Source organism: Quercus suber, unplaced genomic scaffold (assembly GCF_002906115.3).
Source record: "Quercus suber isolate HL8 unplaced genomic scaffold, Cork oak 2.0 scaffold_28, whole genome shotgun sequence".
Lineage (NCBI taxonomy): Eukaryota > Viridiplantae > Streptophyta > Magnoliopsida > Fagales > Fagaceae > Quercus > Quercus suber.
Window position 1 is genome coordinate 2141730 of NW_027069493.1, and position 27713 is coordinate 2169442.

General features: G+C 34.5%; 1 protein-coding gene and 1 long non-coding RNA gene across 13 annotated transcripts in view; one reads left to right on the top strand and one right to left on the bottom strand.

Annotated features, from left to right (window-relative positions):
- LOC111993080 (uncharacterized) overlaps positions 1 to 23340 on the top strand; it is a 34758-nt gene extending 11418 nt beyond the window's left edge. For 10 of the 12 annotated variants that reach the window (XM_065769812.1, XM_065769810.1, XM_065769806.1 and 7 more), the window contains 8 exons: positions 1191 to 1276; positions 1725 to 1775; positions 6400 to 6447; positions 8147 to 8267; positions 8373 to 8553; positions 10355 to 10492; positions 10625 to 10737; positions 14456 to 17097. In XM_065769812.1, the coding sequence (XP_065625884.1) occupies positions 1191 to 1276; positions 1725 to 1775; positions 6400 to 6447; positions 8147 to 8267; positions 8373 to 8553; positions 10355 to 10492; positions 10625 to 10737; positions 14456 to 14484 (767 nt within the window). In that variant the 3' untranslated portion in view covers positions 14485 to 17097. Of the gene's footprint in view, positions 1 to 1190; positions 1277 to 1724; positions 1776 to 3694; positions 4637 to 6399; positions 6448 to 8146; positions 8268 to 8372; positions 8554 to 10354; positions 10493 to 10624; positions 10738 to 14455; positions 17098 to 17520; positions 17569 to 19282; positions 19404 to 19508; positions 19690 to 21498; positions 21637 to 21768; positions 21882 to 22363 lie in introns of those variants that run through there. The other 2 variants (XM_065769841.1, XM_065769803.1) reach the window with 2 other exon arrangements.
- Positions 23341 to 24623: 1283 nt separating this feature from the next.
- On the bottom strand, positions 24624 to 26575 carry LOC136066007 (uncharacterized). Its single transcript, XR_010627557.1, has 2 exons — positions 25112 to 26575; positions 24624 to 25025 (listed from the first exon to the last, which is right to left on the bottom strand). It is a non-coding gene; the product is annotated as an uncharacterized LOC136066007 (long non-coding RNA).
- Positions 26576 to 27713: the final 1138 nt, after the last annotated feature.

The window sequence follows — 27713 nt, forward strand, 5'->3', positions numbered from 1 at the left end:
AAAAAAAAAAAAACTGCTGGTGACATGATGGAGAAAGTCATTATGGAAGTTCTTGATTTTGAAGGATGGTTTTGTGAGGCATCAACTAAACTAATTACAACATTAGACAAAGCACTGTGCTATTTACTATGCTTGTACTAGGTGTATTTAGATTTTGCGGTTGTGTTAATAAAAATAGGAAATTAATTATGTCCCTTAACTCTGTTGGCAGTTTGCCAAGCATCCTAACATAAAAACCTTGCACTACCCACAGTGGCGAAATCCTCTTAATAGTTTATTCTCTCCTTGGTACTATTCATAAACTTACTAATTGGAAAGCATCAATCCCCATTAGTTTTGCAGGCTATACAGCCTTTTGGCCTGGGTGTTAAATTCAAGTTGGTAATTTTTTTTTGATAGGTAAGAAAAAGTATCATTAAAGAAGGACTAATTTATGCAAAAAAACATAAAGCAGCCAAAGATTTCCAAAAAAAAAAAAAAAAAAAAACCTAAAACACAAACAGCTATATACAAAAGAGAAGCGAATCTACAACCATCGGGAGAGATTCACTAGATGTGAGTCCCCAAACTTGAGACCAATCAAAAGGTGCCAACAAAGGATGCAAGCAGCTGATTATCTGAACTCTCCACATCCTCAAAAGTATGACTATTTTGCTTCCTCCAAATAGACCATATCAAGCACAACAGGATCAAATTTAAAATGTTGTTTTTGCCAGCTCAATTTGGTCAAATTTGGAACCAAAGTATAAAATAGAATTAGATTTCAGTTTAACATATTGATCAAAAGCACCTCTAGAAACATAAAAAATATCTATACTAAGGCCTCTATCATATGAAGTACATTTAGTTAATGTGTGGTCACATAATTTGTAATACAGTTTTGCCATTTTACTATTTTGGTGTTGGAACATATGTAATTGTTTTCCACATTTCAATCATTTTCTGCTTATTTATTTATTTTTTAAAATTTTAATTTCTGATTATTAACTGGTAATGAGTTGTCTAAAAGTGCATCTAAATATAGCCTGACATCAATGCTTATGACCATGGTTGAGAGGCATTTCTATCAGATGATGCCTTACATATTGCTTGTTAATTTAGACAAGTATGACTTTTAATATTGGTACTTTTGAATCATTATCTAAGATCATTGCAACAATAGCTTTTTTCCCTCTTTTATTGCTCTGCAGATTTTATTCAGGAAGCAAGAAATTCTGAGAGAACTGCCAAAAACTTCAAAAACAACGACATGGTCCGGGTTCCTCATGTATTTTGGGTATGGTAATTGAGTTTTCCCTCTCATTTTTAATTCATTAAACAATTTATTCTAAGAAGCTTGTAAGACAGGATGACTGTCTTTAGCATTATCCACTGAGTTCCTCATGTATTTTGGGTATGGTAATTGAGTTTTCCCTTTCATTTTGAATTCATTAAACAATTTATTCTAAGAAGTTTGTAAGACGGGGTGGCTGTCTTTGGCATTATCCATTCTTGCTCGTTTTTAGAATCATAGATTGTTTAAATTTAGGAGTGGTCTGGTGCACACCGTGTATTTAAGCACTTCTTCTTTTTGAATAATATTATTTTACTTACAATTTTTTTACCTCTAAATTTTAATTCATTCTCTATCAAAATGTCATCTTCAGTACTTCATAAATACATGAATTTGATGATAAATATATCGACATGTTTTGTCTACCTGACCACCGTATAAATGGATCCAGGAGTTGACAACAACCCAGGTTCTGACAATGGAGTTTTGTTGGGGTCATAAGGTATGATACTTAGATACCTTCGACTTATGTGTGTTTGTGTTTGTATTTGGATTCTTTAGACTGTTTTAAACTTCTAATATTTGTCTAAAGCCTGTAAGAAGTGAAATGGCTAGTGTAGAATCATCAGGACAACTTTAAGAACTCTTTCAAACATTTGAAGCTAGAAAAAGAAAGAAAAATAAAATTTCAAAAAGAGTTTGCTATGCACCAAATTCCCATTTGGAAAAGTTGAAGGTTTTCCCCCCTCTTTTACTGTTTTGGTCCTGTGTGTTGACTGTTTTTCTCATGGGCATATGTTTTCACTTGTAGGAATTCTTGGGTCCTTGTTAGGTTTGGGAGTTAAAGCTGTTATGCGCCTTTTGATTGCTGTATTGTGGTGTATTCAGCTTGAGGCAGATGACAGATTGATTGGAGACTATATAGAAATAATCAATTCTCTGTTCTTCTTAGGTACTATGAGGCATTGAGGGGGGATTCTGCTTTGAACTTTCCTTTTGGGGGGGGGGGGATATGGAGGGTGAAGTGATGCAGTGAGGAAAACTTAATCTAGTGTAGATCTGATATGAATCTGCCAAAGATAATTCAAGCAAATTCACGCTCATGAAGTGTTTAAGAAGAAATTCCAGTAATAAAACAGTGAAGAGAAGATAACAAGATTGAAGTTGAAACAATATAGTATCAATTTCTAGGTTGAAAGAGCTCGAGACATATCTAGAGCTGAAAATTTCATAAATAAGATAAGAAAAGGCTGCTTGTAATGACTTAAAAGAGGCTATTTATAATAGCCTTTAGTAACTTCTAGCCCTTCACCTTCCATATAGCAATTAAGTCCTAACCATTTAATTTTATTAAAAGTCACATTGTAGTCACATGACCTTTTAAAATGCTAAAGGCATAATAATGAACAAAACATAATAAATAAAAGGGTAGTCTTGTGATAGCAAATGGGCTGACAACATGATGCAAGAAATTTAATGCTAACATTTTCTGGATAGAGAAAGATTCTAGAGAGAGGGAAGTAGAGAAAGAGAGGGAATTCACACCTCAATCTAAACTCAAAACTGAAATTCACTATAATCTATCTATCTATACAGTGGACAAGGATGTCTTCATTTCTGATGTGTTGGGCTCTCAACAGAATGGGGAAGCAAGGAGCTGGAAAGCTANCATAAATACATGAATTTGATGATAAATATATCGACATGTTTTGTCTACCTGACCACCGTATAAATGGATCCAGGAGTTGCCAACAACCCAGGTTCTGACAATGGAGTTTTGTTGGGGTCATAAGGTATGATACTTAGATACCTTCGACTTATGTGTGTTTGTGTTTGTATTTGGATTCTTTAGACTGTTTTAAACTTCTAATATTTGTCTAAAGCCTGTAAGAAGTGAAATGGCTAGTGTAGAATCATCAGGACAACTTTAAGAACTCTTTCAAACATTTGAAGCTAGAAAAAGAAAGAAAAATAAATTTCAAAAAGAGTTTGCTATGCACCAAATTCCCATTTGGAAAAGTTGAAGGTTTTCCCCCTCTTTTACTGTTTTGGTCCTGTGTGTTGACTGTTTTTCTCATGGGCATATGTTTTCACTTGTAGGAATTCTTGGGTCCTTGTTAGGTTTGGGAGTTAAAGCTGTTATGCGCCTTTTGATTGCTGTATTGTGGTGTATTCAGCTTGAGGCAGATGACAGATTGATTGGAGACTATATAGAAATAATCAATTCTCTGTTCTTCTTAGGTACTATGAGGCATTGAGGGGGGATTCTGCTTTGAACTTTCCTTTTGGGGGGGGGGGGATATGGAGGGTGAAGTGATGCAGTGAGGAAAACTTAATCTAGTGTAGATCTGATATGAATCTGCCAAAGATAATTCAAGCAAATTCACGCTCATGAAGTGTTTAAGAAGAAATTCCAGTAATAAAACAGTGAAGAGAAGATAACAAGATTGAAGTTGAAACAATATAGTATCAATTTCTAGGTTGAAAGAGCTCGAGACATATCTAGAGCTGAAAATTTCATAAATAAGATAAGAAAAGGCTGCTTGTAATGACTTAAAAGAGGCTATTTATAATAGCCTTTAGTAACTTCTAGCCCTTCACCTTCCATATAGCAATTAAGTCCTAACCATTTAATTTTATTAAAAGTCACATTGTAGTCACATGACCTTTTAAAATGCTAAAGGCATAATAATGAACAAAACATAATAAATAAAAGGGTAGTCTTGTGATAGCAAATGGGCTGACAACATGATGCAAGAAATTTAATGCTAACATTTTCTGGATAGAGAAAGATTCTAGAGAGAGGGAAGTAGAGAAAGAGAGGGAATTCACACCTCAATCTAAACTCAAAACTGAAATTCACTATAATCTATCTATCTATACAGTGGACAAGGATGTCTTCATTTCTGATGTGTTGGGCTCTCAACAGAATGGGGAAGCAAGGAGCTGGAACCTGAGCTTTCACAGGAATTTTCATGATTGGGAGTTGGGTGATGTTCTCTCTTTCTTCAATCTTATTTATTCTCTAGTGCCTAGGGGGAGGGGGTGGATAGGATGAAATGGAATGTTAAGGGAAATGGAATTTTTAATACCAGGTCCTTTTATAGAGAGATTCGGGGCACCACTTTAGTTTTTTCCCTTGGAAAAGTATTTGGTTTGTTAAGGTTCCTAAGAGGGTGGTCGTTCTTTTTGTGGACAGGCATTGGTTGTATGTGCCACAACAATGGGGAATCTGTGGATCATCTTTTAATTCATTGTGACATTGCTTCCCCTTTGTGGGGAGTTGCACTTCAAATGTTTGGGATTCAGTGGGTTTGTCGGGGAATGTTGTTTCTGTGCTATTTAGCTGGAGAAACTGGCTTGGTAAGTTTGGTTCAGATATTTGGAATATGGTGCTGGCTTGTTTGGAAGTAGAGGAATAGTCGTACTTTTGAAGACATGGAAAGTTCTTTGGATCAATTGAAAGCTTTGTTTTCTTGTACTCTCTTTGATTGGTCTTGGGTTTGGGGTTTTACACAATGTTCTTCTATTTTAGAATTTCAAGTTTACCTTAGATTTGCCTTTTGAGTTTTTTTTTTTTTTTGGTACTTATTTTCCCTGTGTTCATCATCGTGAACATAAGCTTTTACTTGGTTCTCAATAAAAAATAATTACTTATAAATTAAATCTATACAATGCATGTACATGGATAATTATAGCCTAGGAGCTAGTTATTGGTGATGACATCATCCATCACTAATTCACATTTTCCACATGCTTGAATATAATTGTAACATGCAGCCACTGAAGCAGATATTGGACCAGCTATTGTTAGACAGATTGGATGAAAAAAAAATCATAACTATACTTAACAATAAAAACTAGAAAAAGCAAACACTAGATTTAATAAGACACATGACTTTTACTTCTAACAACTTCCTAAAATCTAACATGTGCCACTAACTAATTTTCTCTCCAATTTTCAAATATTACAAAAAACTTGTCACATGTGGATTTAGCAACATTAACCATATGGCACGTAAAATTGAGCCCTTAGGCTTGGCTGGCATTGTGCCATGTCAGTCCCTCATGCTACATCACCATGCCACATCATCGTTGTCCATGTAATGCATTAGACTCCTGTATCATAGTGCCCCTCTGAAAGGAAATCTTGTCCTCAAGTTTCAGAATGAAGCTCTTGGATTTTGACTTTATTGCTTGAACTTTATGTTGACTAGGATATCCTCTATGAATTAGCCATTGTGTGAGTTAACTTAGTGAGTTGAATCCCTTTCGCTTTCTATTGCTTTATCCCTTTTATAATTATTCTTTTATTTACTTTTTATTTTTTGATAAGTAATATAATTATTCTTTTATTCGATCTTGGACACATGGCTTTGGCAGATTGGCCCATTGCTTGCTAGCAGACACCACCATGTACAGAGTGCAACAGAGTCAATAAACATATTATCTGATCAAAGTTAGACCAGTTAGTTGAAAACCCTAATTAGACTTTGAATTCAATCATGGCTTAAGCCTGTGGGGAACTTACTGTATCTAATATAAGAATGTGTTGAGAGAAAAGATAAGATAAATTTTTGAAGATTGAAACTTAAAATATCATTGTATGATCAAAGAGAAATGTAAATAAAGAAATAATGAGATTGTGAAATCAACCAAAAAATTAAAAATTAAAAAGAAACTGTGACGACAATTATTTTGGCACTATTGGACATGTAGTTATTATCATTATCCTTCAATTGGTATTGAATTGACATTTTTGGCTTCTTGTGGTGGCTTTGAACAATGAACTCATGATATCAAGAGTTTATGGATGTCTTGTGATCTATTATAATCCCATTTATTTATATATGAAAGAATATTATACTTCATGTGTTAAAGAATTACAAGATATTTGAGATTACATGCATGGATATATTCAATGATTTCCAAGGACTCTCTTATGCTATTGTTGTTATATTATTCTTTTAACTTTGGATGTTATTATTTTTTTATTATTATAGGAAATTGAAGATTTTTATTGAAATTTAAAATGAGAATACTCCCATGTACACAGGCAGCGTTCTGGGGATGCTTTTTGACTTTAAATGTTATGTGCTGTTAACAGGAAGTTCCTTAAATTTCAGGTTGATGATGTGGAATTTTTCAAAGAGATGGGAATCAATCCAATCAAGGTTGGTTTTCTTACATAGCTACAGGATGTCTTTGTAATCATTTTCTGCTATTGTGATGTTATATGTTCTACGGCTGCAAATGGCTGCCCATGCTTGACTTAGTGAGATTTTATAGATGTTCAAGCTTTTCCATAGCTCAGCTGAGAAAAGAACACAAGTTTGAGCATGGTATAGATGCTCAGCAACTTAAGTTCATTGCCAGCATTGCTTTGAAGCTTATTCATGCCAATGGGTTTGCGCCAATTACTCAAATCAATGTGGGTTGAGGGGTCGCAAGCTACTTCTTTAACTACTTTTTTAGAAAAATAATAATTTCTTTCACTCTCCATCTCACTTTTCTCCAAGAAACTAATGATGTGTTTGGTTGGTACAATTTTGGGAGGATAGAAAGAGGAAAAGATAGGGGGCAAGAATTTCATCTGTTTGATATCGAAGAAAATGGAATGGAAAGAGGCATGGGATTTTTTTCTCTACTTGGTCCCCACTCCCCACACATTATTTTTGAGTGGTTATTATTATTATTATTTACAATTTGAAAATTGGAATTACTTTTTTGTTTTTATGCAATTATGATTTGTACTTACAGGATTAGTTATGATTTTAATATTACTTTGTTTGCTTATGCTTTATTGTTTTCTTTTTTGCTTATATAAGCTGTAAAAATCTGTTTAATTTTTTTATAGATATTTTTTATTCAACAAGCCATTTTTTTCAAATTTATTCTATTTATTTGTATTTTAGTTAATTGTTAAAGTAATTATTATAAAATTCTATTTATTTGCACAATGCTATACTCAGAATTTTTCTTTGAAAAAAATGGTTAGCCCATAATGAATTTTGAGCATCTATTGATTCTATTCTAATATTCATTTGTTAATACAGTATGTTATTGTAATCAAACTTGAAGTGCTCTGGAAAATAATTTAAAAACATTCTTATATCATAGGGGTATAATTGTAATTGACACAAATTACCATTTCTTTCCTTCCATTTTTCCAACTATTTGATTGGTCTTGGGTTTGGGTTTTAACACACTGTTCTTCTATTTTAAAGTTCCAAAATTCTCTTAGATCTTCCATTTGACATTTTTTGTATTTTTCAACTTTTTATGATACTGTGTTCATCATCGTGAACATAAAGTCCTCTTCATAATGTTTGCCTGAAAATATGATAATTAGGTGGCTTTTGGGACTGGATTTCTTACTTAACCAAAAAATAAAAAGAAGAGTTATTTTTATTTTCTTTCCTATGTTTTGAAACTTGCAGAATGCATTCCATGTAGAGATATCAAACATAGCCTAACTCATAAAGCTTTGGCTCACAAGCCTAATGAACTGAGCCCATGTTGTTTTCTTAACAAGCTTGAAAGTGAACCCAGGCTTGGTTTGCTAGCAAAAGATTAGTCAAGGTATGCTGAGCACAAGCTACTTGCTTGAAGCTTGGCTCATTTCAGCCATATGAAGTCTCTCTTTTTGTCCTGAATATATAATCCTATGTCCAAGCATGATATTAACCAATCAAATCTTTCATTAATGATGAAACATTGGCAGGGTGCGGAATGCTTTTAAGTGTATGAGTTGTAACTTAATTATCCTTTTATAATTGAGCTGAGAGGGCCTTCATAGCTCATCCTAGGGCAGTTATGCAAACTTCTCTGCTACGTAAGTCTTGGATAAATGAAATGGTTCACCTATTGTAGGTTGCAAAAGCATTGATGGAAGTATTTGCTGAAATGATATTCATCCATGGTTTCATTCATGGAGATCCTCACCCTGGTAATATATTAGTTTCTCCAGAAGGTCGGAATGGCTTTTGTTTGGGTATGTCCTGATTGATGATTAAATATCTATTAATTTTAGCTGAGATAAAAAAATGTTGTGTATGAGATTTCTTATCATTCTCTTTGTCATACATAAATGGTACAGTTCTTTTAGATCATGGAATCTACAGACAACTGGATGAAGGATTTAGAATTGACTATTGTGAACTTTGGAAGGCTTTAATTCTTCTGGATGAAAATAAAATACAACAGCTAGGTGAACGATTTGGTGTTGGAAAGTACTTTAAATACTTGCCTCTCATTTTCACTGGAAGAACTATTGACAGGTGATTATTTATTGTCCTTTTAGTTCGTTCAAAGAGTATTTTACTAGTCAATTAGAGTCTTGATGAAAGGTGTGTCTTTTGACATCACTCAGTTCTACACCTCGGGTAATGATTTGTGATGATGATTCATAGATTGCCTTGCAAAGTGTAAAAAAACTAAGTAAAATCAATTAAATAAAAACAATTAATACCAGGGAGGAAGTTAGATTAAATATTTACAGAATAAAATAGTGGTATTCAAGTGCTCTTGATAGTTTAAAACCTACGATGACCAAAATGTCAGGATTCACCATAATGTAATTCATTTGTAAACCTTATCAAGCATGTCAGCTATATCGAACTTTATATTAAGATTCTGGACACGTACGAAATTTATCATGACCAACTTGCCTCTTCTTCAAAAATGTTTAGTTCTAATCTGTTTGTATTATGTTTTACAAGTAATGTAACTTTTTTTGAGAAAATTAAAAGTATAAATACAAATTGTGAAACACGTAATCCCCTGAACAAATTACAACCAAAAATTCAAGAAACCAGTAAAGTCCAAAATGAATCATAAAGAAAACTGCCTATAATCTACATTCAGTCATATAAACATCGTATACAAATGGACTTTAAAGAGTTTCTATTGAGCCTTTGTGGCGTTAAATTTGCGATCATTTATCTCTCGCCAATCCACATAACACAAAGATTATCAACTGTCAGAAATCTACCCAAAGGCAGTCAATCCACTAAAAGCAACTTCCCATGGTACCTTTGCAGACCAACTACTCTTCCACAGAAATCCTAGCATTCTAGGCATTCTAATTACCTCATAAAACAAACAAATTGTAACCTTCAAATTTTTAGGGAGCCTGCAACAGATACTATCAACATCACAACTCAATGGAAGATTAAAGTAGCACTCAATCATGAAACTGTCTCAAAGACCCAGTATTCCAAGCTGATCCCCTACTCTAATCACTCCAATAGGCAAGGCAATTGGACCTTATTTATCCATAGCTCTCTCTAAGAAGTTCAGAATCCTATCCTTTAAAGCCTTATCACCACACCACGCCATACTAGAGTTGAAACCCACTATTGTCTCCTAGCTTAAAACAGATGAGTCTCAGGAGGAACTCCAGCGTGCCTTTGATAACCTGTCTCCAAAGATGATCACGTACCTCCTCATAACGCCATTTCCTTTTTCATAATAAGGTTTGATTAAAAGTTCCCAACTTGTGAATACCCAAGCCACCAACTTGTACAGAACATACCATATTCTATTATACTAGATGGTTGAATTCATCTCCATCAAAAAAATCCTGCTTCCCAGCCCCAACCCACCCAACCACCCCTTCTCCCAAAAAAAAAAAAAAAAGGAAAAGAAAAAAGAAGCAATCCTGCTACAACATTCCAATCATCTAGTCACTGAGATTGAGACAGTGGATAAAGAGACAATATTACACAAAATACTTTTTATCAGTAGCCTTTTCTCAATACAATATTTTTGGTTCTTACTTAGAGACAGATGTTGGCTTAATTGCCCCGTATACTTTTCTTTCACATACAAATTCTTGAAATTCAAATTGATAATCTGTTTTTTGGCGACCTCGTGGAAACTACCATCATAAATTTTTCCCTAGATACAGTAATCTATACTTTCTTTCTATTTTGCCCCCTTTCTTTCTACTAATGGAAATGTTCTGGAACTCCTCTTTTCAGTCCTTTTTCCTTTTTCTTGCTGGATATCTCATTTGTCCCTTAGTGGTCCTTTAAACAGTTACAACAGCTATCTCATGTAACTTTTGTGGCTTGACAGTAAATCAACTCTTTTGGGGGGAATGTCTATTGAAGAGAAAAGGAATTTAAAGCAGGAGTTGAAGTCTCTGAAGATGGAGGACATATCTTCATTTATGGAATCTCTGCCTCCAGAATTTTCCAGAATATTGCGTACAGAGTAAGAAGGGCTGAGTAATTATATAAGATGCTAACTAATTTCTAGCAAAGAAGAGGGATAAAGGGGAAATGATGAAATAAAGAAAGAAAAATGCTGACTGATAGTTTCCACATCGTTTGTTCTTTCTTTCAGTGGGCTACTGAGATCTATCATTAGCAGGTTGGGTGCTTCACAACGGGTTAGGTTGCTAGCCTATGCCAAATATGCATTGTATGGTCTTTCTCCAAAGTTGAAGCCTCAATCTGGTAAGCTTACAAAATGCACAATTCTAATCTTGAACTTCTTTTTTTTCTGTTTCTTTTTTCTTTTTTTTTGATAAGTAACGAAAATTTTATTAAAAAACTAAAACCAGCCAACCCGAGTACATTGGGAATGTACTATGGGGGCCTAAATCAAAAACCAAGATTACAACGATCAAATAAAACAGGAAGGGAAGAACAAGAAAAATGACAAAAGACCACACTCCAATCGAGGAGCGTGTGTAAAAAAAAAGACTTAATCTCTAACATAGAGTGTTCACATCCCTTAAAGCTTCTAGCATTCTTTTTGCGCCAAATACACTATACCAAGCAATGAGGCACAATTCTCCACAACTCTATATTTCTATGTCGACCAAGCTTACCCTGCCAAGACTCAAACAACTCAATAACCTTTTGAGGCATAACCCAATGAATTCCAAACAAACAAAACACCAACGACCACAACTCACAAGCAATGGGGTAATGAAGAAGAAGATGATCCATTGATTCCCCACACTTTTTACACATATAGCACCAATCAAGAACTAGCACACGTTGCTTGCGAAGGTTATCTGTTGTTAAAATCTTACCTAAGGAAGCAGACCATGAAAAGAAAGCTACCCTTGGAGGAACTTTCGATTTCCAAATCATTTTCTAAGGGAAGGATAAGATGGTAGGAGGGTAGAAAGAAAGATAGAATCCTCTAACCTCAAAACCTCTATTCCTTACTGGCTTCCAACACACCCTATTTGGACCCAATCCCCATACTGTAGAAGAGTAGACCATATCCATAAATAGATCAAAGGATTCTTGTTTCCAATCTTGTGGAGGGCGACGAAATTTAGCATCCCAATGAATCCTCCCACCAGACCAACACATCACCTCCACTACTGAAGAATTTTTTTTTCTACTAATACAATAAAGTTCCGGAAATGCCTCTAGAAGAGTACGATCTCCACACCACAGATGCTTCCAAAACTTCACTCTAGTACCATCCCCCACATCATACAAAAGTAGTTTAGAAAAAGTCATCCAACCACTCCTATTATGTCTCTACAAACTAACACCATAAGCACTGGTCACCTTTTTCGTGCACCAACCACCCCAATCATTCCCATATTTCACCTTAATAACCTTCCTCCATAGAGCATCGGTCTCCATGCCATACCTCCATAACCATTTTCCTAACAAGGCAGAATTAAAACTCCTCAATCGTCTAATACCCAACCCTCCAACCTGCAGCGGCTTACAAACTTGAGCCCAACTGATTAAGTATAATTTAGAATCACCATTAATACCACTCCACAAAAAATCTCGTTATAACTTCTCCATACGATTTGCCACCTTCCCAGGTAAAGGCAGAGGGAAAGGTAGTATGTAGGTAAGGAGGAAAGAGTACTTTTAATAAGGGTTACCTTACCCCCCTTAGATAGATACAACCTCTTCCACCCTGCTAATCTCCTTTCCATCTTCTCCAAAATAGGGTTCCAAATTGACAATTCCTTAAATTTAGCTCCTAACGGTAGCCCCAAATATCTTAATGGAAAAGAAGATTGCCTACAACCTAACATCCCCACCAAAACATCCATATTGTGCACCACCCCTATAGGAACCAACTCAGATTTTCCCAAGTTAATCCTTAAACCTGAGACCTCCTCAAATCTAGCCAGAATTGCTCTCAAACTAGCTATTTGAGTAGGATCAGCATAACAAAAATAAGTGTTATCAGCAAATAAAAGATGAGAAACCATCACCGGGTATTACCTACAGAGAAGCCTGAGAACTGACTAGTAGTAGTAGCCACATCCAACATACGATTCAAACCCTCCATAACAATATCAAATAGCAATGGAGACAAGGGGTCTCCTTGCCGAATCCCCCTAGAACTACCAAAAAAATCAGAAGGACTTCCGTTGATCAAAATGGAGAATTTAACAGTAGAGATGCAACACATTATCCTTTTTCTCCATTTCTTTGAAAACTCACAGCGCTGAAGCATATACATTAAAAAACCCCAACTCACATGATCATATGCCTTCTCCACATCCAACTTACACAACACTCCTGGAACACTTGACTTCAATCTACTATCAACACATTCTGAAGCAATTAAAAAAGAGTCCAATATCTGTCTACCTTTCACAAATGCATTTGAGAATTTGAAATAAGCCCATGTGCCACCCTTCTAAGATGATTGGCCAACACTTTAGAAATAATCTTATAAATCCCACCAATTAAGCTAATAGGCCGGAAATCCCGGATCTCCACAGCATCCACATTTTTGGGAATAAGAGCAAGGAAAGAAGCATTAAGGCTCTTCTCAAACACAGCCTGAGTATGAAAATTTTGAAACACTGCCATAATTTCAGCCTTCAAAATACACCAGCAAGTTTGAAAGAACGCCATAGAAAATCCATCCAGGCCAGGAGCCTTATCACCCTTAAAATCACTAATCACCCCAAACACCTCTTCCTCATCAAATGGCCTATCTAACCAAAGTGCATCTTCCTCCGAGATACAAGAAAACTCCACATCATCTAATAACGGTCTATGAGCCACAGTTTCAGCATATAGCTACCTATAGAAATGAGAAATACAACCAGCTATAGCCTTCGGATTTGAAGACAATTGATCATCCACCATAAGCCTATCAATGGAATTAAATCTTTTGTGAGAGTTAGTTGTACGGTGAAAGAATCTGGTATTCCTGTCTCCTTCTCTAATACAAAGGACTCTAGACTTTTGCCTCTAAGAGATTTCCTCCATCAAAGTAACTTTTTCTAATTCACCTTGAACTCTCTCCAACTCTAGCCTTTCCTCCTCCAATAAAGCTCGACTATCCTCAATCATCTCTAAATTACTAAGCTCTTGCCACAATTTTCTCACCCGATCTTCAACATTTCCAAAAACCTTTACATTCCATTTCTTCAAATCATTTTTCAAGAGCTTCAATTTATTGGCCAAAACAAAACTCGGAGCTCCTTGGACATTATAAGATTCCCACCAAGATCGCACCCTTTCCACGAAACCCTCATCTTTAAGCCATATATTCTCAAATCTAAACGGCCTCCTACCTCTCTAAAAGGGACCACCCTCAAGAACAATTGGGAAGTGATCCGATAACAGCCTAGGCAAGTGTTGTTGAGAGACAGATGGAAACTTATCCTCCCAATCTGCAGAAAACAAGAATCTGTCTAGCCTAGCCTTCGAAGTAACTTCACGAGTATTAGACCAAGTGAAAACTCCCCCTTGAAGCAGAATATCAATGAGGCCTTGCTCAAAAATAAAATTGGAAACCTAGTTTTGAGAAAAAGATTGGCTTATTAACAAGGAACTGATTTCTTATAATATCTGGAAATACAACATATAGGTAGAAAGGCAAATTTGCTCAGTACTGAAATCTGCTGAAGGATAGTGTGCTCAGCAACTAGAAGTTACTGTTGTGTAATGAAAAATGTGTTTTAGGTTTTTTTTTTTTTTAATTAATTAATTACAGTACAAATTACTAGCTTGCCTCTATTACTAATGCATTACTTGTAACACTGCCCTTCAAGCTGGGACAATATATTATCTAATCCCAGTTTATTACATAACAAATTCAAATGAGCTTCACACAAGGGTTTAGTAAACAAATCCAAATGAGGTAGCAATTACACCACTTTGCCGTTTTTCTTGGACAAGATTATGATTTACCTCTATATGCATGTTTGCTTATGTAATACAGGATTAGAAGCAATATGGATCATTGCCTGATTATCACTACACATGGCCATATTTCCTCCAGAAAAATCAACATAAGTTCACACAATGTATGAGGCATGGCCCAATACTCATCTTACGTTAGGTTGGGACACAATACCCTACTTCTTGCTTTTCCAAGTGGTCAGGTTTCCCTCTACAAAGTACAATATCCAGCAGTAGATCATCTACCTGAGGATGACCTTGCTCAATCTGAATCTGTAAATGCTTCTACCCTTAAATGACCATATAGCTCTATATAAAAGTCCACGACCAGAATATGCTTTAAGATACTTCACAATGCAAAGAGACTAGGAGCTGTCATATATAATAATAAAAAAAAAAAACAACAAAAACTAGGAGTTGTCACATACTGACTCACAACGCTAACAGTAAACTATATGTCTAGTTGAGTGATGGGGAGATAGTTTAGCTTGCCACGACAATATTTCCTAGGATTAGATAACAACTCCCTCTAATCCATGTACAGGTTGACATTGGGATCCATAGGAGTCTACAGATTCAGAACTTAACACATATTTCTTTCAAAATATCCAAATATTTCCTTTATGACAAATTAATCCCTCCTTCGTGCTACCTCAATACTCAAGAAATATCATAACTTACCCAAATTCTTAGTTCAAAACAAGTTTTGGAAAAATGCCTTCAACACATTAATTCCCTTCCTATCATCACCCGCAATAATTATTATTTTTTTTTGTTAAGTAAAATATATTGATATCAAAAGGGAAACGCCCTAGTACAAAGGGAGCAAACAAGGAGAGAGCAAATAAAAAACAAAAATTGCAAGAATCTAGGAAATCAATAAAAGAGGGGAAAGATATGTTTTGCAAAGCAAACAACCAATCCAACAAAGTTCTAAAAAAGAATAGCTTGAGGTCCGGAATAGATCTCTTAATATCTTCAAAACAATGACTATTTCTCTCCCTCCAAAGACACCACATTAAGCCATGAGGAATGATGGACCATATATAACCATTTCGATAATGACCAAAGCTGCCTTGCCAACACCCTAACAGCCCCAAAACAGTATGAGGCATAACCCAAGATACTCCAAATAAATCCAAAACCATAGACCATAGATCCATAGCAACAGGGCAGTGAAGGAAGTGATGGTCAACCGATTCACCATTGCTCTTGCACATGTAGCACCAATCCAAAATCTACACCTTCCTTTTTCGCAAATTATCAATTGTGAAGCATTTCCCTAAGGCAGCAGACCATACAAAGAAAGCTACTCTACAAAGAAAGCAAATTATCAATCGTCAAGCATTTTTGTAATAATTATGATATCAACATAAAACTATTCATATGATCTTTCCTCTCTTAGAGGTATGAGAGAATACAATGTAATCAAATTAACGACACAGTTCAAACCTGACTACTGCTTCACTGAATTTAACAAATTAAGTTTCAGGAGATTGCCTAAGGAGTAAGGACATAAATGGCTCTATGCAGTTGACACGCCTTAGCAAACTCCCCCTAAACAACAAACCCTGGTGGTTGTTCCATATAGACTTCTTCATGTAATTCACCCTGTAAAATTGCTTCTTCTTCTTCTTCTTCTTCTTTTTCTTTTATCTAAATGAAACAATGGCCAACCAAGATTATTAGCTAACGATATGAAAATTCATACACAAGAATTTCAGCAATAGGAGAAAATGTCTCTAAGTATTCCTTTTGCAACCCGTCAAGCTTTCAAATGCTCAATAGATCCATCTGATAAGTACTTCACAGTTTATACCCATCAACAACTAATAATAGATTTTCTTGATGGAAGAGTAGCTAAATCCCAAGTATCAGTCTAATGGAGTGCTGACATCTCTTCTTCCATGGCTGTCCTTAAGTCTGGAATAGACGAAGCCTCCTAAATAGACTGGAGAATAGCCATAGAAGACATGGAAATGGTAAAAGCGCAAAGAGATGGAGATAAATTTGTCATACAATACAAACTTGGAAATAGGATGAGAAGTACAAGTATGCTTACCCTATGTAAAGCAATGGGAAGAGAATTAAGTGCGGGAGTGGATCTCAAGACAAGGAGTCAGTGGGAGGTGGTGGCCAATGAATGCATAAATATTGATACGGGTACGGGTATGGGTACGATACATGGATACAATATTTCTTGAAAAGCCTAGGGTGTGATATGTTGGGGATACATGTATTAATTACTTATTAATTAATTAATTAATTTATATATATATATAGTTTTATATATTTTTAAGCATTTATTTTTTATATATTGTTTATCATATATCAATTTAAATATAAATAAATATTCTTACAAGTTTGGACTATCTCTCATTATTGGGGGTTGGGTTACAAGGGTATCCAAGCTGTATTATAGGCGTATCCTGGACGTATTGGCCCAAAAAAAAAAAGAAAAAAGAAAAGAAAAGACTATCTGGTATGATGCGTATTGGATATGGGTATGTGAGCAAAAATGAAGCATCTATGCATTCTAGGGTGACATCAACACAAACAAATTGAAGGCAAAGAGTAGGGTAATATCACTTGTATGATTGTATCCCTTCTGAATATGAAAAAACCTAAGAAAATTACACTTAAAAGATCTAGGAGCAAGTTTTTACAAAGTGGAATCTTTAAAAGGGGTCTAGTAGTTATTATCATTATCCTTCAATTGGTATTGAATTGACATTTTTGGCTTCTTGTGGTGGCTTTGAACAATGAACTCATGATATCAAGAGTTTATGGATGTCTTGTGATCTATTATAATCCCATTTATTTATATATGAAAGAATATTATACTTCATGTGTTAAAGAATTACAAGATATTTGAGATTACATGCATGGATATATTCAATGATTTCCAAGGACTCTCTTATGCTATTGTTGTTATATTATGCTTTTAACTTTGGATGTTTTTCTTATTATTTTTATTATAGGAAATTGAAGATTTTTGTTGAAATTTAAAATGAGAATACTCCCCATGTACACAGGCAGCGTTCTGGGGGTGCCTTTTGACTTTAAATGTTATGTGCTATTAACAAGAACTTCCTTAAATTTCAGGTTGATGATGTGGAATTTTTAAAAGAGATGGGAATCAATCCAATCAAGGTTGGTTTTCTTACGTAGCTACTGGATGTCTTTGTAATCATTTTCTGCTATTGTGACGTTATATGTTCTACGGCTGCAAATGGCTGCCCATGCTTGACTTAGTGAGATTTTATAGATGTTCAAGCTTTTCCAGAGCTCAGCTGAGAAAAGAACACAAGTTTGAGCATGGTATAGATGCTCAGCAACTTAAGTTCATTGCCAGCATTGCTTTGAAGCTTATTCATGCCAATGGGTTTGCGCCAATTACTCAAATCAATGTGGGCTGAGAGGTCGCAAGCTACTTCTTTAACTTCTTTATTATAAAAATAATAATTTCTTTCACTCTCCATCTCACTTTTCTCCAAGAAACTAATGATGTGTTTGGTTGGTATGATTTTGGGAGGATAGAAAGAGGAAAAGATAGGGGAGAGCAAGAATTTCATCTGTTTGATATTGAAGAAAATGGGATGGAAAGAGGCATGGGATTTTTTTCTCTACCTGGTCCCCACTCCCCACACATTATTTTTGAGTGGTTATTATTATTATTTTTTACAATATGAAAATTGGAATTACATTTTTGTTTTTATGCAATTATGATTTGTATGTATAGGATTAGTTATGATTTTAATATTACTTTGTTTGCTTATGCTTTATTGTTTTCTCTTTTGCTTATATAAGCTGTAAAAATCTGTTTAATTTTTTTTTTAGATATTTTTTATTCAACATTGCCATTTTTTTTCAAATTTATTCTATTTATTTGTATTTTAGTTAATTGTTAAAGTAATTATTAAAAAATTCTATTTATTTGCACAATGCTATACTCAGAATTTTTCTTTTTAAAAAATGGTTAGCCCATAATGAATTTTGAGCATCTATTGATTCTATTCTAATATTCATTTGTTAATACAGTATGTTATTGTAATCAAACTTGAAGTACTCTGGAAAATAATTTAAAAACATTCTTATATCATAGGGGTATAATTGTAATTGACACAAATTACCATTTCTTTCCTTCCATTTTTCCAAGCTCATACTCTATTTGATTGGTCTTGGGTTTGGGTTTTAACACACTGTTCTTCGATTTTAGAGTTCCAAAATTCTCTTAGATCTTCCATTTGACATTTTTTGTATTTTTCAACTTTTTATGATACTGTGTTCATCATTATGAACATAAAGTCCTCTTCATTATGTTTGCCTGAAAATATGATAATTAGGTGGCTTTTGGGACTGGATTTCTTACTTAACCAAAAAATAAAAAGAAGAGTTATTTTTATTTTCTTTCCTATATTTTGAAACTTGCAGAATGCATTCCATGTAGAGATATCAAACATAGCCTAGCTCATAAAGCTTTGGCTCACAAGCCTAATGAACCGAGCCCGTCTCATTTTCTTAACAAGCTTGAAAGTGAACCCAGGCTTGGTTTGCTAGCAAAAGATTAGTCAAGGCATGCTGAACACAAGCTACTTGCTTGAAGCTTGGCTCATTTCAGCCATATGAAGTCTCTCTTTTTGTCCTGAATATATAATCCTATGTCAAAGCATGATATTGACCAATCAAATCTTTCTTTAATGATGAAACATTGGCAGGGTGCGGAATGCTTTTAAGTGTATGAGTTGCAACTTAATTATCCTTTTATAATTGAGCTGAGAGGGCCTTCATAACTCATCCTAGGGCAGTTATGCAAACTTCTCTGCTACGTAAGTCTTGGATAAATGAAATGGTTCACCTATTGTAGGTTGCAAAAGCATTGATGGAAGTATTTGCTGAAATGATATTCATCCATGGTTTCATTCATGGAGATCCTCACCCTGGTAATATATTAGTTTCTCCAGAAGGTCGGAATGGCTTTTGTTTGGGTATGTCCTGATTGATGATTAAATATCTATTAATTTTATCTGAGATAAAACAATGTTTTGTATGAGATTTCTTATCATTCTCTTTGTCATACATAAATTGTACAGTTCTTTTAGATCATGGAATCTACAGACAACTGGATGAAGGATTTAGAATTGACTATTGTGAACTTTGGAAGGCTTTAATTCTTCTGGATGCAAATAAAATACAACAGCTAAGTGAACGATTTGGTGTTGGAAAGTACTTTAAATACTTGCCTCTCATTTTCACTGGAAGAACTATTGACAGGTGATTATTTATTGTCCTTTTAGTTCGTTCAAAGAGTATTTTACTAGTCAATTAGAGTCTTGATGAAAGGTGTCTCTTTTGACATCACTCAGTTCTACACCTTGGAATGATTTGTGATGATGATTCATAGATTGCCTTGCAAAGTGTAAAAACTAAGTAAAATCAATTAAATAAAAACAATTAATACCAGGGAGGAAGTTAGATTAAATATTTACAGAATAAAATAGTGGTATTCAAGTGCTTTTGATAGTTTTAAACCTATGATGAACAAAATGTCAGGATTCACCATAATGTAATTCATTTGTAAACCTGTCAAGCATGTCAGCTATATCGAACTTTATATTAAGATTCTGGACACGTATGAAATTTATCATGACCAACTTGCCTCTTCAAAAATATTTAGTTCTAATCTGTTTGTATTATGTTTTACAAGTAATGTAACTTTTTTTGAAAAAATTAAAAGTATAAATACAAATTGTGAAACATGTAATCCCCTGAACAAATTACAACCAAAAATTCAAGAAACCAGTAAAGTCCAAAATGAATCATAAAGAAAACTGCCTATAATCTACATTCAGTCGTATAAACATTGTATACAAATGGACTTTAAAGAGTTTCTATTGAGCCTTTGTGGCATTAAATTTGTGATCATTTATCTCTTGCCAATCCACATAACACAGATTATCAACTGTCAGAAATCTACCCAAAGGCTGTCTATCCACTAAAAGCAACTTCCCATGGTACCTTTGCAGACCAACTACTCTTCCAGAGAAATCCTAGCATTCTAGGCATTCTAATTACCTCATAAAACAAACAAATTGTAACCTTCAAATTTTTAGGAAGCCTGCAACAGATACAATCAACATCACAACTCAATGGAAGATTAAAATAGCACTCAATCATGAAACTGTCTCAAAGACCCGGCATTCCAAGCTGATCCCCTACTCTAATCACTCCAATAGGCAAGGCAATTGGACCTTATTTATCCATAGCTCTCTCTAAGAAGTTCAGAATCCTATCCTTTAAAGCCTTATCACCACACCACGTCATACTAGAGTTGAAACCCACTATCATCTCCTAGCTTAAAACAGATGAGTCTCAGGAGGAACTCCAGCGTGCCTTTGATAACCTGTCTCCAAAGATGATCATGTACCTCCTCATAACGCCATTTCCTTTTTCATAATAAGGTTTGATTAAAAGTTCCCAACTTGTGAATACCCAAGCCATCAACTTGTACAGAACATACCATATTCTATTGTACTAGATGGTTGAATTCATCTCCATCAAAAAAATCCCGCTTCCCCGCCCCAACCTCATCCACCCCCCCCTACCCCCTCCCTCTCCCAAAAAAAAGAAGAAAAAAAAAAAGGAAAAGAAAAAAGAAGCAATCCTGCTACAACATTCCTATCTTCTAGTCACTGAGATTGAGACAGTGGATAAAGAGACAATATTACACAAAATACTTTTTATTAGTAGCCTTTTCTCAATACAATTTTTTTGGTTCTTAGTTAGAGACAGATGTTGGCTTAATTGCCCCATATACTTTTCTTTCACATATAAATTCTTGAAATTCAAATTGATAATCTGTTTTTTGGTGACCTCATGGAAACTACCATCATAAATTTTTCCCTAGATACAGTAATCTATACTTTCTTTCTTTTTTGCCCCCTTTCTTTCTACTAATGGAAATGTTCTGGAACTCCTCTTTTCAGTCCTTTTTCCTTTTTCTTGCTGGATATCTCATTTGTCCTTTGGTGGTCCTTTAAACAGTTACAACAGCTATCTCATGTAACTTTTGTGGCTTGATAGTAAATCAGCTCTTTTGGGTGGAATGTCTATTGAAGAGAAAAGGAATTTAAAGCAGGAGTTGAAATCTCTGAAGATGGAAGACATATCTTCATTTATGGAATCTCTGCCTCCAGAATTTTCCAGAATATTGCGTACAGAGTAAGAAGGGCTCAGTAATTATATAAGATGCTAACTAATTTCTAGCAAAGAAGAGGGATAAAGGGGAAATGATGAAATAAAGAAAGAAAAATGCTGACTGATAGTTTCCACATCGTTTGTTCTTTCTTTCAGTGGGCTATTGAGAACTATCATTAGCAGGTTGGGTGCTTCACAACGGGTTAGGTTGTTAGCCTATGCCAAATATGCATTGTATGGTCTTTCTCCAAAGTTGAAGCCTCAATCTGGTAAGCTTACAAAATGCACAATTCTAATCTTGAACTTCTTTTTTTCTGTTTCTTTTTTTCCTAGTTTTGAGAAAAAAATTGGCTTATCAACAAGGAACTGATTTCTTATAATATCTGGAAATACAACATATAGATAGAAAGGGAAATTTGCTCAGTACTGAAATCCGCTGCAGGATAGTGTACTCAGCAACTAGAAGTTACTGTTGTGTAATGAAAAATGTGGTTTAGGTTTTTTTTAATTAATTAAATTACAGTACAAATTACTAGCTTCCCTCTATTACTAATGCATTACTTGTAACACTGCCCTTCAAGCTGGGACAATATATTATCTAATCCCAGTTTATTACATAACAAATTCAAATGAGCTTCACACAAGGGTTTAGTAAACAAATCCAAATGAGGTAGCAATTACACCACTTTGCTGTTTTTCTTGGACAAGATGATGATTTACCTCTATATGCATGTTTGCTTATGTAATACAGGATTAGAAGCAATATGGATCATTGCCTGATTATCACTACACATGGCCATATTTCCTCCAGAAAAATCAATATAAGTTCACACAATGTATGAGGCATGGCCCAATACTCATCTTACGTTAGGTTGGGACACAATACCCTACTTCTTGCTTTTCCAAGTGGTCAGGTTTCCCTCTACAAAGTACAATATCCAGCAGTGGATCATCTACCTGAGGATGACCTTGCTCAATATGAATCTGTAAATGCTTCTACCCTTAAAGGACCATATAGCTCTATATAAAAGTCCATGACCAGAATATGCTTTAAGATATTTCACAATGCAAAGAGACTAGGAGCTGTCATATATAATAATAAAAAAAAAACAACAAAAACTAGGAGTTGTCACATACTGACTCACAACACTAACTGTAAACTATATGTCTAGTTGAGTGATGGGGAGATAGTTTAGCTTGCCACGACAATATTTCCTAGGATTAGATAACAACTCCCTCTAATCCATGTACAGGTTGACATTGGGATCCGTAGGAGTCTACAGATTCAGAACTTAACACATGTTTCTTTCAAAATATCCAAATATTTCCTTTTTGAAAAATTAATCCCTCCTTTAGATCGTGCTACCTCAATACTCAAGAAATATATTAACTTACCCAAATTCTTAGTTCAAAACGAGTTTTGGAAAAATGCCTTCAACACATTAATTCCCTTCCTATCATCACCTGTAATAATTATGTCATCAACATAAAACTATTCATATGATCTTTCCTCTCTTAGAGGTATGAGAGAATACAATGTAATCAAATTAACGACAGAGTTCAAACCTGACTACTGCTTCACTGAACTTAACAAATTAAGTTTCAGGAGATTGCCTAAGGAGTAAGGACATAAATGGCTCTATGCAATTGAGACGTCTTACCAGACTCCCCCTAAACAACAAACCCTGGTGGTTGTTCCATATAGACTTCTTCATGTAATTCACCCTGTAAAATTGCTTCTTCTTCTTTTTTTTTTTTTTTTCNCCCAAAATCCAATTGATTTCCTAAAGACCATTACTACACCATCTGTTAATTTTTCTAGAGTTAATATTTTCTTTAGAGATTAAATTCGGTAAGAATGTGGTGTAAAACCTATGTTTTACCTCTCTAATCTTAGCATGCCACATCATCTTATCATATATCTAAGAATAATTACAACCACATCTAATCAATTCTAATACCCATATATAAATCCAACCAAATTGGAAGTTTATTCAGATGTTATTAGTTGTGGTAAAATGTATTGAAATTTAAGTAAAATGTCAATGTAACAATTTCTTATTGGATGGTGTAATACTTGAGTTTTACACCTCATTCTTACTAAATTCGAACTCTTTTCTTTAATCCTTTATTAGTTATATTGCAAACCAGTTGAAGGGTGAAAAGAAGCAATTCTAAATTAACAATTGTGGCAAATAATTAGAAGAAATTCTAAAGCATGATTGTGGGGAAATAATTCTAACCAAAATTTGAAGGTGGTCAAGTATTTAAAATATCTTTTTATTTGGTGTGGAAGATTTCAATTTCCAGACAAAAACTGGAGGTCAAGTTTTAATTTTCATTATTTTAGGATTTTATTTCTTGAGTAATTTTACAAACACAAACTATTTTACAAACTTTTTTATAAACTATTGATGTGAAAAATTCTTACTGGTTCTCATTTGGGCCTACCACTAACATCATGTTTTAACTTACCAATAATCACCCATTACATCAGTAGTTTGTAAAAAAAATTGTAAAATAGTTTGTGTTTGTAGCATTATTTTTATTTCTTTGCTTTTACGTGTTTTTGCATTGACAACAATTTCAATAAAGTGCAGTCATATTCACCGAAATTTTATCACTACAATAACATAACAACGCAAACTATTCGTACTTAATCATATAAAAGCAAGTATGATTTAAGCGCGGATAAACTACCTTCACATTTGTGTTTCTATTTCGAGCTACTCTATTTCACACATTTACACTATTACTACAAATCACAATAAATTAAGAGAATAATATCCCATATTTGGTTTTGCAAGCATTGTAGTGTATTCTTTAAATGAAAAACAAGCAGACTCAATACTGAGTAAATACAAAAATCACATTTTTTGCATAACACCCACATTAACTGGCAAATTAGACCTGAAAACGGCTCCCTAGGTTAAAACATGACCACAAAGGTGGCCTCCCAAAATCTCAGATTGGTCTTTAGACTGTAGCCAGAAAAGAATAATTTTCTCACGTGTATCAGAACTCAAAGTCTATATAACAGTCAAAGCCAACAATAACAACATCCAAGTCTGCAGTTTTAGAATACCCCTCAGACCAAGGTTACATGCCCTAGAGCTCTGTTTAAGACCGTAAGATGTTGAACATTCAGGGGACACATCAAAAGGAATAAAACTTGAGACAACATTACAAGAAATCTTCTAATTGGCAATCCTAAGGGGTAACACAATTTACTTGGGCCAAAACTCACTTATCAAAAAAAAAAAAAAAAAAAAGATAAAGAACTTTTCAATTTGGCTTGAATTCAATGCTCAAAGAAAGTGTTAGGATTCTCCTCATTGCACCAACAAACCTTTTAGACAAGACACGGAGAAAATGCCTGACATTCTCCATCAAAGATAGCAGCTCCAATATCTCTAAAAAAATCAATCAATAATAAAGTCATTGTGGTTATTATGATTAGATGGGCATCAAATAAGTACTAAAGTAAATGCAATCTTACCAAGAACAAGCCTTAACTGAAGATAACTAACATTTGTCTTCAATCTGGATAATACAACTTTTACACCATAGTCTGAAGCACAACAATAAATAATAACAGAAACAAATAAGAGTTAATCATATGACATAAAAAAGACTATGCTTGCAAACTTTTGGTCCAGCCATATGGTTTAAAAGGCCCACAGGATTTAAAAAAAAATTTCTGGCTTAGCCTAATTTCCTAACTGTTAAGTAATACATTAGTGAGAGGTGCATACTGTCTTAAGAATCTACAAAACACATTTATGCATGTATATTATGTTCACATCTTGGGCCTAGGGGGTGATAACCGGAATATTCGGGTCCAATATGTTGTTGTAGCCTTGCGGATATTTCTCTTTCTAACCATACAATTACTAGTACGCCTATTGTGATTCCTAATACAAGAGTCAAAATAGGGACAAGCACCCATATAATTCCATAGACCCCTTTTAAAGATTCAACTCTGTAAAAACTTGCTCCTAGATCTTTTAAGTGTAATTTTCTTAGGGTTTTTCATATTCAGAAGGGATACAATCATACAAGTGATATTACCCTACTCTTTGCCTTCAATTTGTTTGTGTTGATGTCACCCTAAAATGCATAGATGCTTCATTTTTGCTCACATACCCATATCTGATACGCATCATACCAGATAGTCTTTTTTTTTTTTTTAGGGCAAATACGTACAGGATACGCCTGTAATACAGCTTGGATACCGTTGTAACCCAACCCCAATAATAAGAGATAGTCCAAACTTGTAAGAATATTTATTTATATTTAAATTGATATATGATTAACAATATATAAAAAATAAATGCTTAACAATATATAAAACTATATATATAAATAAAAAATATTTAATAAGTAATTAATACATGTATCCCCAACATATCACACCCTAGGCTTTTCAAGAAATATTGTATCCATGTATCGTACCCATACCCGTACCCGTATCAATATTTATGCATTCATTGGCCACCACCTCCCATTGACTCCTCCTTGTCTCGAGAGCCACTCCCGCACTTAATTCTCTTCCCATTGCTTTGCATAGGGTAAGCATACTTGTACTTCTCATCCTATTTCCAAGTTTGTATTGTATGACAAATTTATCTCCATCTCTTTGCGCTTTTACCCTTCCATCTCTTCTATGGCTATTCTCCAATCTATTTAGGAGGCTTCGTCTATTCCAGACTTAAGGACAGCCATGGAAGAAGAGATGTCAGCACTCCATTAGTACTTGGGATTTAGCTACTCTTCCATCAAGAAAATCTATTATTAGCTGTTGATGGGTATACACTGTGAAGTACTTATCAGATGGATCTATTGAGCATTTGAAAGCTTGATGGGTTGCAAAAGGAATACTTAAAGACATTTTCTCCTATTGCTGAAATTCTTGTGTATGAATTTTCATATCATTAGCTACTAATCTTGGTTGGCCATTGTTTCATTTAGATTAAAGAATCCTAACAATGGGATATTCTTCAGCTGGAGCCGACTCATCATAGAATATGTTTTCCACAAAGTTTACTTCGTGCTAGATGAAAGGACTAGGATTGGTAGCAATTTTTGTGGGCTTCCCATTTAGTCCCTATTTCACATATCAATGGTACATTGAAAGGATCAGGCGATACTTGTGATACCATGGTCGGCCTTTAGAGCTAGTTGTACGTGTCCTTCAGTGGACTTTATAGCTTCTCCAAATCTTGTTATTTCCATGGGTTAGCCTAATTGTTGAGCTGCAATAAATGATAGATGCACTTTATAGTTGTTGAGCTTTCAATAATGTTGATTTTGCTACTGACTTACAATATATTGTTTCTATTGATTTTCTTCAAAATATATTCAAGGCCCATCGCACAATAGGCTTTAGTCCCCAGGACATGTGGCAGTTGTTGAACCATGCTTGATCCACCTTCTCTTGATGCTATTGTGGAACTTCTATCAATTTTTCTGTTGCCTCCATTTTTTTTTTTTTTTTATAACCATTTTACTTTGCTGGATCCAAGGAAGTACTTTAACTTTGTTGGAACCAAGGAACTGTTCCACTTTACCAGAATTAGAAAACTATTCCATCAAGGAACAATTCGAATTTTTTATGGAACTAAGGAACTACTCCATTTTGCTAGAACCATGGTAGGAACCAAGGAACTACTCAGCTTCTTTGAAATTAAGGAGCTACTCTATTTTTGTTGGATTCATGTCTAGCCCCAGGGAACTACTTAGTTTTATATATATGTATATATATACTGGAATCCAGAATCTCCAACTTTACATTCCTGGAGTCGAGGATCTCCTAAGCTTTGCTGAAATCGAGGGTGTACTCAGCCTTACTGGAATAAAGAATCTCCTTAGCTTTGTTGGGATCAAGGATCTCCCAAGCTTTACTTTCCTGGAGTCAAGGATCTCCCAGGCTTTACTTTCCCAATTTTATATCTTCCCTCGATTGTTGAATGCAAAATTCATCAATATAATTTGAGTTTGAACTTATTGACCTATAATTTTGCTTTGTATATGACACAATTACATCATAAAAAGAGAGAGGGAAAAACTCAATTGTAAGCATCTTTGACAATGAACAAATT